Source organism: Carettochelys insculpta, chromosome 5, assembly GCF_033958435.1.
Source record: "Carettochelys insculpta isolate YL-2023 chromosome 5, ASM3395843v1, whole genome shotgun sequence".
NCBI lineage: Eukaryota > Metazoa > Chordata > Testudines > Carettochelyidae > Carettochelys > Carettochelys insculpta.
In genome coordinates this window covers 6,260,454-6,276,698 of record NC_134141.1, presented here as the reverse complement: position 1 = coordinate 6,276,698, position 16,245 = coordinate 6,260,454, and the positions used below count along the sequence as shown (strand labels likewise).

At 43.0% G+C, this 16,245-nt stretch overlaps 1 protein-coding gene across 3 annotated transcripts in view; it reads left to right on the top strand.

The window, feature by feature from the left end:
- Window positions 1-16,245, top strand: part of NRG1 (neuregulin 1) — a 127,884-nt gene that overhangs the window by 77,689 nt on the left and 33,950 nt on the right. For 2 of the 3 annotated variants that reach the window (XM_074994598.1, XM_074994597.1), the window contains exon 2: window positions 10,022-10,151. In XM_074994598.1, coding sequence (XP_074850699.1) covers window positions 10,022-10,151 — 130 coding nt within the window. Of the gene's footprint in view, window positions 1-10,021; window positions 10,152-16,245 lie in introns of those variants that run through there. The other variant, XM_074994599.1, reaches the window with a different exon arrangement.

The window sequence follows — 16,245 nt, the reverse complement described above, 5'->3', positions numbered from 1 at the left end:
ACTCTCATCAAGCACTTTGCAGACTTCCGCGCTTCTTGGTCTGTTGACATCTGGAATTTTCAGCTCAGTAAATCGTTTTCATTAACCTCCTGTCTATAAAGGCTTTGCATGAGCGGGCTGTGTCCTTTCAAGTGATGAATCACAAACTCCATCCCGCATTTGCTTGGTCAACCATGTTCAGGAGAACATGTATTCTCCAGCTGGGGTAGTTGCTCAACTTTTGGAATGTTCCTTCTAGAATGGCCATCGTGTTCCTCCAAGTGCTGACTTTTTCGCCAATGCTTGACGCAGGCCGCAAATAATAAGGCACGTATTTAGTTGACTGTTGGTTAGCTAGGCATGTTCCCAGAGCTTTCTCTCTTAGACACATGACCTTAGGGACACACTCTGTGCATGTTTTCTCTCTGTACCGCGTAACCCAATATTATGGTCTCTTTTGCTGTCCATCTGCCTTCTGAATTGGGAGCATTTAAACCCCTTTACCAGTTGCATTTGCTGTTTTTTGTGGCATCTTTTCTCTTCTCCCAGTTGCCCTCATGTGAAAGCCAACATCATTTGCAGCTTTGTGAAGAGTTCCTTGTCTGAAACCCCATTTGCAAGCCAGGTGTCTCGGCGTTCCTCTTGCCTAACCACTGTTTTCCCCAAGTTTCTAGTTTCCTGTGTTATGTGCAGTCAGGGCTCACGTCGCATCTCATGTTTTGGTATGAAATGCTAATCAGACTTCCTTAATTTTCCCTCCCTATCTCAAAAATAAACACAACAAAAATGTTCCTGGTCATGCTGCCTAGATTTCAACCATCTGCAGTGAGCTTAGATGCTGTGCAGATCCAACTGGGTCAGTCTGTTGGCCTATCGGGGAGGAAATGACCTGACACAGGGAGTTGAAGGCTTAGTCTTTTGGTTGTTTTTTCTTTATTTTGTTTTTCTTTTCTCAGTTTGCATGCCTGAAGGGAAATTGCTTCTGACTCTGTGTCATGGAGGCGAGTGGGACAAACCACACTGGTTCAACAACAGTTTACATTCTCTCAAGCTTTCCTGAAGTTTCTATCTCCCGGACCCAGTGATTTCCTGTTTCCTTTTAGCTTGTCCTGATCATCAGAAAGATAATTCCCCAGTAAGAGAGCTACAGAATCATTCCTTGACCATTAATGTGCTTGATTGTGGCTTCTAAAAGCAGAACTGGCTCCTTAAATGATCTCCTGATATATATATCTGTCTACCTGTAGCTCTAGGTCTAGATCTAGGTATTTAAAAAGCTATTTCCTATGGATTAGCCAGCATCTTGTATAAATGTGCCATTCAACATCAAACATCTTGTAACCCTGCTGCTAGAGTCTCCAAAGAAGATTGCTGTGTCAGCTCAAAAGCTTGTCCTTATCTCTCATGAGTCAAGTCATTCTAAGACTGTCTAGCTTGTGGGGAACTGCTGGGAGAGGCTTTCCAGACATTTGGGCCATCCACATGGGGCCACATGTCAGGAAAAGCCCTTCTGCTGGGACATCCCTTCCACCTCGCGGCACAAGGAATACCAGAGATGTTGACAGAATGCCTCTGCTTTTCCAAGAGTGATCTTGGAAAAGCAGACACATTGTTTGGACATGGCGGACTTCTGCCAATACCTCTGGTCTCTTGGAAAATGTCTGCAGTCTAGACGTAGCCTGATTGATGTTTAATCTTGCCAGCAGGTTACTGGCTGAAAGAGGAGAATTCAGATTGCATGTATGACCTGGTAACCCTCATGCCAGCTCTTGACAAGTCCAGAGGCATCAGCTGAGCACTGATAAATCCATAGGTAGAAATCAGACCTGCTCATCTATGTGTTAGTATTGTTCAAGATAGGCGTTAGACATGTAAGGATATGTGTAGTGTTTCCACTCTATCAAATGTTTTTATCTTGCTGCATGCATTAATATACATTTCCTAGAACTGGAAATCTTACTTGCAATGTCTGTATGCCATACCACAGGCTAAAAAGTTTGTTTTATAATTGTAAAAATGACTGCTCTGAACTTGCGAACACAGATAGAGTGGCTCCCCTTGCCCATCTAGGAGGGCTATCAAAATTAAGTAGAATGGTGTAGGACAAAAGCTTTGTGGATTGTCCCATCCACCCATGCAGAAGGACTCGTCCCATCAGATGGAATATGGGAAGAGGGAAATAAAATAGTTGTCATGAGGATTTGTTGTCATGAGGATTTTTTGTCTTTGCTGTCTGGATTCTTAGAAGGCCTGGAGCTAAAAAACAAACAGCAGAGGTTCCCAGGATTGGTTTGTTCTAAAAGACATTCAGTGCTGGTGAATTACTGCATCTCTGTCATCTTTTGGATCCATAGACTGAATTCACATGTGCATATATGTTGCCTGCTTTAACCTGTAAATAACGCTCTTGATATCTTTGTCTTAGTTAATAAGTCCTTAATTTACTGTGGGATTGGCTCCGACTGTTGTCTTTGATGTGGGATCAAAGGTGCAAATTGACCTGTGACCTGTCTCTTAGGACAGGCAGCAACCTAGATATTTTGTGATTTTTGGTGTAAGTGACTGTTTATCCCAAAGTTCAGATTGCCTGGGTGGCAAGAGAGACTGGTGTGCCCAAGCTAACTGTCTGTGGCACCATTTGTTATGAGGTTGGTCAAATCTAATCATAGAACATAACCCTCCATTTGGGGTTTCTGCCCTGTTTTCGACAGGCTCCCCTGAGGTAGGCACTCTGATCTGTGGCTTCATACTGTGACAACAAGGACATTTGGTGAAACTTGCGGTTTTGTGATTCTTTGGCCATGTCTACACTAGCCCCAAACTTCGAAATGGCCATGCAAATGGCCATTTCGAAGTTTACTAGTGAAGTGCTGAAATACATATTCAGCGCTTCATTAACATGCGGGCGGCCGCGGCACTTCAAAATTGACGCACCTCACGACTGCGCAGCTCATCCCGACGGGGCTCCTTTTCAAAAGGACCCTGCCTACTTTGAAGTCCCCTCATTCCCATCTGCTCATGGGAATAAGGGGACTTTGAAGTAGGTGGCGTCGTTTCGATAAGGAGCCCTGTCATGATGAGCCGCGCGGCCATGAGGCACATCAATTTTGAAGTGCCACGGCTGCCTGCATGCTAATGAAGCGCTGAATATGTATTTCAGCGCTTCACTAGTAAACTTCGAAATGGCCATTTGCATGGCAATTTCAAAGTTTGGGGCTAGTGTAGACATGGCCTTTGTGTCTCTCTCTGTTGAACTTGTTCCATGTGTTGGCCTGCAGTGGTATTTCTTCTACCCACTTTTGCATATTTTGGCCAAGATTTTCTCACGACCATGTGCATATGCAGTACTGATTTGAGCATGTATATTAAGAGATTTTAAAATTCGGACAATCACAAATTGCCCATTTGAAAAGTGGCTTGTATGTGTGCTTCTGTTTTGCACTTGGCTACAACAGGCCAAATTTGTAAGTATGCTCTGGCTGCTTTAGGCACATCTAGGATGCAAATTAGATGCAAGGCTGACTCTTTAAAGACCTTATAACCATAATAATTGGCCAGCTCAGGTATGCTGAAAAGCACCCAGAATATACTGGTGAATCTGACCCTTTGACCCAAGTGCCTGTGAGTAATACATCAGTCCTTTTTATCAATTTTTTCCTTGTCCTGAGGTCAACCTTGTATTTTGAAACTTCAGTGTGTACAGGCTGAACCTCGCTAGTCCAGCACTCTCTGATCTGGCACTATCCATGGTCTGACCCAGTGTCTGCTTAGCATGGTGTGGCCAAGTTTCCCCGACTTCCATAAAGCTTATTTACAGCCACTAGTCTTGGCTCTCAGTGTTCTGTGCTGTTGTTTAGCTTTAATTTACCCCCAAATATTTTCTGAGAACCCAATAAGCAGTGGAAGTGTTGGTAATGCTGCTAGACAAGATTGACCTCACATAGTTCTGCAAATTCTCTGGTTTGGCACTGGTCAGGCCCCTAGGGTGCCGAACTAGAGAGGTTCAACCTGTAGTTTGAAGCTACGTGGCTAGAGTTTCCTTTTTAAAATGTTTAAACATAAAGAAGCTGGAACATAGCCATCCAGGTTTTTGATGAAACTAAAATTATCCCATGTTCCAAACCCAACAGGTTGGAATTTTTAAAAGCACTTGATATCCACCTAACTCTGTTCCCATTCAAGGCAACGGAAGAGCTTCTAATGACTTCAGTGGACAATCTTCCCAGCTTGCTTCTGTTTGTTCAGTATTTATACTGGGAATTTTACACATTAGCAGCTATCAGCAACTTCTTCAGAGGGTTTATGTACGCATAACTGAATCTTAACAATATGCCTTGGAGTTGGACAGATAATTAAATAGTATTAACTTTGTTTTATGGGGATCATTGTTGTGAGGTGTCCAGCAAGGAAGACAATGGGAGTTCAGGGAGCTCAGTTATGTGGTGGAATGAACCTTCAGATGGTTAGTCTGAGACATGCAAGGACAAAATGATTTGTCCAAGGCCACACGAAACAGAGTCCACCCTACAGATGTTTCAGTTGCTTATGATCAGACAGTGGGTTTGTGCAGGAAATAGGAGAGTTGTGATCCAGTGGGGAGAATGTGAGACCAGTGAGCCTGATTCCATTTACAGATAGTTGGTGTTACTGTTTCAGAATATGTCTTTTCAGAGTTGACTCTGTGCTGATTAGGCCTCAGTTGGAATATTGTGTCCACTTCAGGGCACCACATTTTCTGAAAGGTATGGAGAAATGAGACAGGGTCCAGAGAAAAGCAACAAAAATTGCAACAAAAATTATTAAAGGTCTAGAAAACATGACCTATGTGGGAAGACAGAAAGAAATGGGTTTGCTTAGTTTTGGAAAAGAGAAAACAGAGGGGACTTGATAGCAATTTTCAAGTACCTGAAAAAGATGTTACAAGGAGAAGGAAGAAATATTGTTCTTTTTGATATCTGATGAGAGGACATGAAGCAATGAGCTTAGAATCATAGAATCCTAGGAGTGGAAGGGACCTCAGGAGGTCATCTAGTCCAGCCCCCTCCCTAAAGCAGGATCAACCCCTAACTAAATCATCCCAGCCAGAACAGCTTAAATTGCAGCAAGCGAGGCTTAGGTTGGACATTAGGAAAAGTTTCCTAATTGTCAGGGTGGTTAAATACTGGAATAAATTGCCTAGGGATATTGTGCAATTTCCATCATTGAAGAGGAGGTTGAATAAACATCTATCAGGGATGGTCTAGATGGTGCCTGGTTGTGCCATGAGGGCAGGGGACTGGACTTGATGACCTCTGAGGTCCCTTCCAGTTCTAGTGTTCTATGATTCTTTTTCCATATCTGTCCCTGTCTCCCTCACTGGAGTGAGTCTTAGCTAAGCTGTGGTTGACAGTGGTGTTTAGTCACAGAAACGTATAACATAAAGTGAGCTTTTTCTGTTGTCTTCTTCACAAAAGAAGACAAGGCTATCAACTTACAATTCAGGAATGAATCATGTTCATGACCTATAAGCTGCCTTCAGACGGAAGGATGATCTTCCCTGTGCACTGAGGCTGGCATTTTATTCTCTCTTTGTTTGCGCACTGACGTTTTACCTGTCACCTTGGCTGGCTGAGAGTGTGTCCTCTAACGGTTCACCGATGCTGCAGAAAAAAGATTAAAATAGGCATTGGAATCTATGGTGCTTTGACTGCACAGATGTTCCCTAGCAATAAGAATGCAGAGCTGCCTTAGAATACTGTCTGTCAATGGTAACAGATTGATTCATGGGCACTTATAAAGGATCCGTGGGGCTGAATGCTGTAGCAACTTTATTATTTACTGTAGAATTTTGTTTTGGAAAAAGCGAATCCAAACTAGCATGCGTTTCCTTGTTTCAAGACACAAAAAGGTTAGCAATCGCCCAGGTACGCAAAAAAATTGCCATGACTTTGCAATGACTAATTGATGTGAAATTATGCTAAGGTTTAATTGAGAGAATGAGCCACCCTGAGGTTTTGTAATGGAGTATAAAAAAATATTTAGAGGGCAATCACCAAACATGTCTATAACTTGATTTTGAGAAGAATAATATGTAGGATACCTCACTAGCCTTCTGTTTGTGCTCACGTAGTTCCCCAAGAAGGAAGGAATTTCATTGTCCTTCACTGCCTCATGAATATTTGCCATAGTAGGATTCTACATGTCTTTTATGCCACATCCAGCTGCTTAATAAAGAAAATGTTGCTCACAATCATGAAAAAAGAAAATGGAATGTCCAGTGTTTTAAAGGGTCTGCTTATGCCTGATGTTTACAAACTATTTTTAGATTTGTTATTTATGCTTTTAAGACAATAAATTAGGGCAGGGGGAAATGTAAAAAGATTTGCCTGTCACTTATCCAACGTTTCATGTGCACCAATAAAATAGATATAAAATAAGAGTCAAAATTTTGGCTAGAGGAGTAAATGTAACAAAGAAATATGTTATCTATTGCTGTGCTATGCCTTTCCGCTGCAGCTCATTGTCAAGACGTTGTAAAATAACTCAGTCCCCTAAGGCCCCCTCTGAGAACTTTATGAGTTACGGAAGGCAAGCGCTATGGGGCTAGTTACAGATTGAGTGAAATCTGCTCTGAGGACCATCTGCTCCAGAACTCAACATTTCTTCCGCCCTGTGGGTTTAAGGGAAACCTAACACTATGATTTTGGTGCTTTTAAAATTTAATTCGCAGAATAGACTTGCAACGAGCTAATATGGCTTTATCCACCTAAAATTATGCATCAAAGACAAGCAGTCCCCAGAACTAACTCACTGAGGACAGAGGCAGATTGAGACTGCAGTGCTAGTCTGTCAGTAACTCAGAAAAAAAAAATGTGTGTTCCGATTTATAGGACTCACAATGCCAAACTCAAGTGGGAGGAGGAAAAAAATCCTGGCAAAACTATGTAAATCCCTTCAATCCCAGGTTTAGTCTGAGAATGATAGTGTGTTCTCATCCTTAGCAATTTGTTCAGAGCAACTGCAGACATCCAAAGCTCACTATTCATCAGCGGGGCACTAACGGTTACTTCAAAACTCCATGAAGAACAATTTTGATCTAGCTACTGCTTAAAGAAAAAGTGCCGAGCACAATTATAGATACCTACAGGCACATTCTCTGCAACTACCCTTATAATTCAATTTCAAACGTTCCATTAGCCTGCGTGGTAGTAATAAGCTTTGCCGGCAGGAGTTCAGACAGACAATATTGCTTTTAATTTCAAATTAATGCATTATATTTTTGAACCATAGCACGTCTTCAGAACGATGGAGGGCTAATGTTATCTGGGGAGGTGATGTTCTTAAATAAGTAGAAAAACTCATGGTGGCAAGTGCTGCAGTGATACGAGGGCGCTATACTGATACAGGCTGTGCAATGTAGATATAACCTTATCTGTGACAGAGCCTTTGGACTATTACAGCCAGGCCTGGATAAGGTATCCCGACAGGGTTGACCAAAGCCAGGTGACTTGGTGCACTGTTTACAGTACGTGAAACAGACAGCCCCACAACCTGTAGCAAATGTTCACCTGCAGCTACGCAACAGGGCACAGAAGCACTAACCCTGAAACCTATTCCTGCAGTAAACCCTGTTGACAACTCTGTGCACATATCTGTGCAAGCGACACCATCACAGGACCTAACTGCAAAAACCATACCATACACCGGGGCTGTGGCCACACACAGCCAAAGTTTTGAAAGGGCCATGCTAATGGCCAAATCAGAGAATATTAATGAGGCACTGAAATGAATATTCAGCACCTCATTAGCATGCTGCTGGCCGTGGCACTTCAAAAGTGCTACGTTTCAATTGCACATGGCTTGGCTACATGGGGCCCTTTTTGAAAGGACCCTGCAGACTTCAAAATCCCCTTATGCCTATCGGCTGATAGGGAATGCCATGGCTGGCAGCATGCTAATGAGTCACTGAATATTCATTTCAGTGCCTCATTAGTATTCTCCAATTTGGCTATTAGCATGGCCCTTTTGAAATTTTGGCCAAGTGTGGCCACAGTCCTGCACATCCACCCATATGACATATGCCATCAAGCGCCAGCAGTGCCCCTCTGCCATGTACATTGGAGAACCTGGTTAGTCTTTGTGATAAAGGATAAATGGACACAAATCAGATGTTAGGAAGGGGAGCATGCATCAGCCTGTAGGGGAACACTTTAACCTCCCTGGACATTCAGTAGAATATTTAAAAGTAGCCATCCTTCTATTAAAAAAAATCAAAACTCAATTACAAAGGGAAACAGCTGAATTCTAGCTCATTTGCAAATTCAAAACTGTACAAGTAGGTCTCATTAAGGAGCTACATTGGTTAACACTCTACAGAGGTAGTTTCCCCTCAATGAACATTCACACCTCCCCATCAGCTACATTGAACGACCACAGTCACCTTGACTGATCACCCTAGCTCAACTTTTCTTTTGCTGTAATTTTATTACATATGTACCTGCCTTTGGATTTCCACTCCAGTTCGTCTGATGAAGTGGGTCTTACCCACAAAAGCTTATGCTCTAAGGTGCTACACGATTCCTCATTGTTTTTTAGGTGCAGACTAATACAGCCATCCCTGTATTTAACAGCCAAGACTGTTAAAAGGTGTTAGCCAGTGATTTTAAAACTTGACCTATTTACCTGCGCTAGATATGACCTTTGTTTAATTGAGCCTGACTGAGGGGCAAGGGAAAAGGAATGGATTGTCATCTGGATTTATTGCTGTTAACTGTTGACATTTCACTACCACTTTGGGGCACCAATCCAAACGAGGACACAAGAAAGACCAAATGTAACAAGTGGATGAAAACAAATAGAAAGGAGAAACTAGAACTAGGAACTGTTTATACAAATGAGCAAGCTATGTGCACATCTCGATGGCATTGGATTGGTTAACATTAAAACTAAACTTCAAATCATGGACAAATGAGTAAGATAACCCTTAGAAATCCTGTCTACCTAGCAGCTCCTGAAGTCTAAAAGCTGTTTAGGTTTTAGAGGCCAGTTCTGACCTGTGAGTTTGGTCTGCAGTGTCGTGGGCACCTTTGGCAAAGGACTCCACCTTGAAATCAGTCTGGTTTCTCTTTTATTTCTCATTGAACCGTTTCTCACATTAATATCTTCTACTTGTCACTTGAAACATCTTTCCTTGTAGTTAAATAAACTCATTTTATTCTTTAATCACAACTCATCCAGTCCTGTGAACTGAGGGGATAACTCCATTGCTGGTGGCAATGAATCTAATACGTCTGCGCTGTCCAAGAGAAGGCAGGACCGTGCAGAACACATGGATTTGGAGGAAATTCCAGGACTGGAAGCATGTTGTGGTAGCTGGGTGGTGGAAGCCAGAACATGACTCACATGTGGTTGGCAGCCTTCTGCTACACACAAAGAGTTGAGGGTGATTGTGTGCTTGAAGGCTGGTTTTGAGCGGCTCAGCGAGAGCTAGCTCAGCAAAGCATTATGAGATGCCAAGGATGTAAGACAGCAGTAACCCCACCCCCACTGATCTGGATTGTATCCTGGAATGTCATATCACCCTATGTCACATTATTAATATTTATTATTTAACATATATATTGTGGGAGCACCTAGAAGACAGCCAATCTAAGCCCTCACAAACAGTTAGTAAATGACAATCTTTACCCAAGTATCTTATCAAGTAATTTCACGTGTAAATTACACAGTCCTTATAATGGCATGTCCTTGAACACTGAGAGAACTAACAGGTGCTTGTTGGATTGCGGTATGGAGTTTTAAATTCTCCTCATTTGTGTGCATGGAGCATGTCTAAGGATTGTAAACCTGTCTGTGCTCTTTACGTTGATCAGAACAATACTGCATTGGCTAACTATTGTTTACCATGACTCAGATTAATTCTAGGAGGCTACAGGCAGAATCACCAATTCTTTGCTACCTCATATCTGTTCCACACATGTGCATAACTTGTACTGAAATCCAAAGCCTGGTCAGGAAAGAACCAAACTGTTCTGAATTGTATCTTCTCCCTTCTCTCTTCCAGCCACTTCTACATCTACCACTGGGACAAGTCATCTCACAAAATGCGACATAAAGCAGAAAGCCTTCTGTGTCAATGGGGGAGAGTGTTACATGGTCAAAGACCTTCCAAACCCCCCCAGATATTTGTGCAGGTAAGAAGTCTTTGGTTTACCATGTTTCTCGTGTACTTTTTCCTCAGAGCAATTCTTCAGTATCTGAACAGTTCTCTCTCCCAGAGAGGGCCCCACAGATATTTAATAGAACCATCAGATGCATCTTCACCTTTGCATGGCAGTATTGGTATGAAAAATATCTAGCTATTGAGAATTAAACCTGTGTAACAGGGCATATGTTTGTTGCAGTGTTAACTCAGGGTGTACTTTGAGTGTTGCCCCTAATCTGACTCACGTCCACATGCAAAAATCTCTAGCTCCAGTTAAATGGTGCTCATCAGGGCTGGAGGAGGAACAGGAAGGATGAGAGAAGGTTTTGAAGCTTGCTGGTGCTTGGGGTTTGTCAATACTGTACTACTCTCCCAGGGTGTGATTGCAGCTCATACAAACACATCCGAGTTAGTTTTAATCTCCCTAACTCCAGCCCAGAGCAGAGAAGCTGTATGAAATCATAGAACAATAGAGCTGGAAGAGACCTAAAAAAGCCATCGAGTCCAGCCCCCGGCTCTAAGCAGGACCAAACCCATCAGATCAGCCCCGCCAGGGCCTTATCAAGCCGAGACTTAAACACCTCCAGGGATGGAGGCTCCACTACTTCCCTTGGTAGACCATTCCAATGCTTCATCACCCTCCTAGTGAAAAAGTTTTTCCTAATGTTCCTAATCATGTTCCTAATGTTCCTAATCATTAGGTCCTAATTGACTTAATCATGAAGTGGGGATGCAAAAACTCAAGTTACAACTCATTGACTGCTGGCCCAGTCCCTCTCTGCCGCTAATTCCATCACTCTGTATAGCTGCAGTGTTGTTTCACTGTGCAGTTCCTCTCATTTGCAAGGCTAGTCTAGACTAGCGGGATAACTCACATGTACTAACTGTTGTAAAGAAGCCAAGTCTATAGATCGCTCACATAATAGTTATTAAAACCCTGCAGACGGTTTCAGAATATTGATAGTGCTGGGTGCACAACTGGCATTTGGATACTCTGGGATAACTATTATTTGAACTCTTGGCTGTTAGATCTTTTGAAGACAAGCATCACCTGTTAAATATGCCCCAGACAATGAAAAGAAACATAGTGGAATAATTGTGTCAGGATTACAGATGCATTCTGTGTAACACATGCCATCATTTGCTTTTATTAACGTGTAGTAAAATCAATGACTTTTTAAAGATCAGTGAAAAGTATTGTTTAGAAAGCTTAGTGCTCCGTGTTCTTGCATTAGGTGACTACAAAGATACCGTGTCTAATGAGTTCAGTTTAATCACACAAGTTATTGCTTTGTTCAACGCACCGTTTTGTAATAAGTAGTGCAGATTGCCATCCGAACTCTCCACTGAATGTCTCTTTTAGATAGAAGGCTTCGTTTTGGGAGAGCGCTTACAGATGTGCTGGCATTGATCCGTACTCAGGAACTGACTCAAGCATGAGCTTACCCTTAAGTGTGTGTCTGAGCACACTTCTTGAATCGAGGCCTGGTTTCCTTCTCACAACCAAATCCAAACCACAGCGCACACAGCCTACAACAGCGCAGTATTCTGCAGAAGAGCCCATATAAATACAGTTGATGTGCCATAGCACATTGTACAACAGGTACCTTTGGAGCTGTAATACTTCTGATAACAGACCCAAGCTGGGTACAGCTGAGAGCACTAAAATCTCACGGACTTCAAGTAGGAGTATAGGGCATTCAGCATCCTGAGGAACTGAGCTTTAAGGGAACTGTTCTCTGTAAGAAAATGGGTATTTTCAAGAGAAGCAGCAAGTGCTAGTCAGTAAGATTCACAATCTGGTGTAATCACCTGACTTTTCAGTTGTATAAACCCTAAAAATCAAAACCCAATAATAGCAAAGGGCTGCCTTCTGCAACATCGTGTAAAGTGGCGATGGAGAGAGCCCTTGCTTTCACTGGGAAAATGGGACAGAAATTGCTTCCAGGAAATCCCATATGCACTCCGGTGAAACACTTCCTGTTCACTCCAAGTTTGCTTTTTTCTGTGATCTTACCTGCAGTTAGCAGGATTTATTTTTTCACAAATTCCTCTGCTCTTGGAATAATGACTTTTCTGTGACGTTTATAACTATTTTCTTCAATGGAAAAACACCAACTTTTTGTTTTGACGATTGCTCCGCAAGTGCACGATCATCATAAGCGAGCACTGCAAGGCTACCCAATTTTAATATCACACCCGTGAGAACCTACCGAAACCAGCTCCTGGGCTTCTGCATCTCTGTTTCATCCATAGAGCAGCCCAGCAGCTGTGCAGATAACACACTTGTGGTGCTGTGTGCATTGCATTTTTACTATGGATTGGAATTGCACTTCTGATTATCCTGTCACCTCTTTTTCACTGTATCTCATGACATTTTTTTTTAACTGGTCAGATCTGACCCTCCTGGCTCTTTATTATTATCCTTTTATTTTTGTGTTATGTGTCCTAGGCCCTCTTAAATAATTTTTTTAAATGGACAAGAAATAACTGTTAAATCTAGAATCAGAGAGAAAGCAAAAATAACTCCCCAAACTTTGTGCGGGGAACTTTTCTGTGTGGCACAAGAACTATCTGGGGAAGTCTTTAGAATATAACAGTGTTTCAATTTTATATGGCCACGGAACCCTTTTAAACATGAAAGAATTTGCGGAACTCCTTACAGTGGTCTTCTACATGAAGCGGAAAAAGTAAACCACAAATAAGTAAGGGTAATAATAAATGAATGCTAAACAAAGCTCTTTCCAGATCTGAAGAAGTGGAACTGCCCCACAAAAGCTCATCACCTAATAAATTATTTTGTTAGTCTTTAAAGTGCTACAGGACTGCTTTTTTGTTTTGTGAAGTTAGAGACTAACACAGCTACTTCTGTAACTGAATGCTCAACAAGGTCATGAGATCAACATTTAGTTTAATTGCACATATTTAAAAACAAAAATCACATTTAATGTATGCAAAAAATAATGTTCAAAAACGAATATGTGTTATATTGGTAGTTTTCAATGTCAAGAGTGGTATTTCTTCTTTTCTTGGCACATTCTTTTTTATATTTGGTTTAATACTGAAAAGTTAGATTTGCATATCGGGTGCAGCCTCGGTCGATTTCTATACATCATCACTCGTTAAACGAGTACTTCACTTATGACTACTTTCTTAAACAAGGGACACATTTACTTACCGTAGTTCACTCTACGAGTGAACTCCCTCTGCTAATATGAGGCTAATCCCCTCCCCCGGTTCCAACCTGCCCTAGTCTGACTCCCCCCACCCCCCCGGCCCGCAACCCCTACCCACAGCAGCCTTACACCATCCCCTCCACCCCCTGCTGGCCCCGCGGCATCCTGACCCCCTCTCTCCCCCCTGCTGGCCCTGCAGCAGCCTGACATGCCCCCCTGCTGGCCCTGCGGCAGCCTGACTCCCCCACCCCCCACTGGGCCCACGGCAGCCTGACCCCCGCCCTCTGCCAGCTGTGTGGCAGCCTGACCCCCTCCCCAGCTGCTGGCCCCACAGACTGGCCCTGTGGCAGTCTGTCCCCTGTGCCAGCCCCAACCCGTAGCAGTCTTAACCCCCTCTCACCCTGCCGGCTCTGCAGACTGGCCCCATGGCAGCCTGACCCCCGCCTGCTCCCCACCGGACCACACACACAACCTTCAGCAGCCTGAACACCCCACGGACCCAACCGGCCACCAGGTTTTAACCCTCCCTCCCACTCATGGCCCTAAACTGCCCCCAGCCTTTAACCTACCCCCCACAAACCCAAGGTTCACTTACCTTCCAAAAGCAGCGCCACCTGCTGCCGCTCCTTCACGAGATCTAGGGACCAATCAGAGACTTTTATGTGTATTCTAATGAGAATTTAGTGTCCCTCTGATGAGTTTTTGCCTCTGAGCACAAAGCTGGGAACCAATTGTGCTTGTAGAGCGAGGGAGGAGTGTATTTAGTTTTCATTGCTGCGTAATTCAAGAATCCAGCTTTGCACAAATACATGCTGATGCAGGGTAATAACTGACAAATTGCACATCTTGATCAAGCTGAATATTCTTGACATAAGCTGCCCCAAAACGACCCACGCTCCATGAGAGTGAGTATGGGGATTTACGGTGGTATATAACAGATGCTGAGTAGTGACATCATTGTCCCCACTCTCTGGCTAAGCTGGCATTCCACAGGGACACTCACCGTGGCAAACACAAATGAAGATGGTTTGTAATAAAATTCATAAATGCTTAAATATTAATTATTATTATTTATAAAATCATAAAATGTTATTGTAATGGAATTTTCCCATGGAACCCTTATTGTCACTTTGCAGAACCCTGGGGTTCCGCGGAACACCACTTGGGAAACACTGCAATATAAAATCACAGTGCTTGATTTTTCTTTTCATACTAAAGCAGTGGAAAGGGACTTCCCTCCAAAGGAGAGTTAAGTTTACAGTTAGTTTGCTATCCTTCTGCTGTGTCTTTTGATATTTACCAGCACTGAAGCTGTTTATGCAGTAACAAAACAAGACAAATATCTCTGTCATACAGTGACATGAGCATCTGAATTGCTTTTTAATGAGAACCAAATAGCAAACAAAGAAATAAAATAGCTATGTTTTCTTGCATGGTTAAAGATATAGATGTCTACTTTAAGTGGTAATTAAAACAAATGTCTTTGAAGGACACATTGCCTCCTTCTACTGTAATGACAAATCTTTTTTCCACAATGTGTCCATGGAATCAGAAAACTTGAAAGATGGTACTTGCTCTTCGTGTTTCTGCCATGGTAGCAAGTTCACATTTTCCATATGCTCCATCTGTTGAGAGCAAAAAGAAAATTTTTACAGAATGAGCCTCGTTGTTTTAAATTGGTTTTATCACTAATCATAAAACGTGACTCAGATGCACAATAACTATGGAATTAACAGTGTCTCTGATCATCTAAGCCACTGTGGACACCTTTTGAATCTGTCTCCTGTTGTTAACGTGACCAGTTTTGTGATCAAAAGCGATTTCCAAAAAACTGAAGGTATAATAATTAACACGGTGCCACATTTTATTTTTTTATGTTATTGGGCAAATTGGTTGTTTCAGAGAGGTATGTTAATCACCTGGATTTACTTCTGAAATGTGTGTACAGCTACAAAGTGCTGTACCTCAACAGTTACATATCCCTATCTTTGCAGTGGTACAGTGTTATAATTCAGACTCAGACTGAAAAAGAGCATTTGGAAGGGTTTGGTTTTGCTTTGTTTTTAAACAAGCCATTGTGTAAAACATTTAAAGTGGCCAAATTATATAGGAGTCCCAGTTTGAAAAGGGATTTAGGTACTTGGACCCAGGTCCTCAGAGGTATTTAGGTGCGTAAACTCCCCTGAGAACTAGGTGCTCATACAGCTTTGAGAATCTGGGCCTCGAAAGCCACACCTCATTGGATACATTGGCATAGCAGTTGACATGCATGGCTGGCCAGGGCCATCTGCTTTGAGCTTTCAGGGCTCAGGAACCCAACTCAGCATCCACACAAGAAAGCAGTCCCAGAATCCAGGCTGCAGCCTGAGCCCAAATAGCTCCACAGCAATTTTTAGCCAGCTACATGCATACCATGGATCTTTTACCCCAGTGCAGACATAAGACTTAGGGTATGCCTTGGCTTCAGTGGAAGATGTGGTTGCTGCACAGGTAGGCCTACCCACACTAGCTTTAATCTAGGCAGCATGCAAAATACAGACCCTGCCATGAACTAGCAATGCTGGTATGTGCCTACCACACCTCAGCCTCATGCTGCCCAGGCGGGCGCTGGCAGGTCTTTGCTGCTGTTAGCTAGCTCGAGTCAAGTGGGGCTGGTATGTCTTTGGGGTGTTAGAGTTTAACTGGTTAATCGATAAGCCTCACCCTAAATGGATGTGGCTTGTGGATTACAGTTAACCGGTCTAGGCTGAAGCACCCCCCTTCCCGCCACCGTGGGGAGCGGACTGCTCCAGCCCCGCAGGGCCTCTGCAGGTAGCCCCAGTGGGGAAGGGCAGCTGGGAAGGCAGGAGGGGCACGCACACACACACTCGTGGCATTCCCAAGCCAGGGTGCTGCAGATGGGAGCTG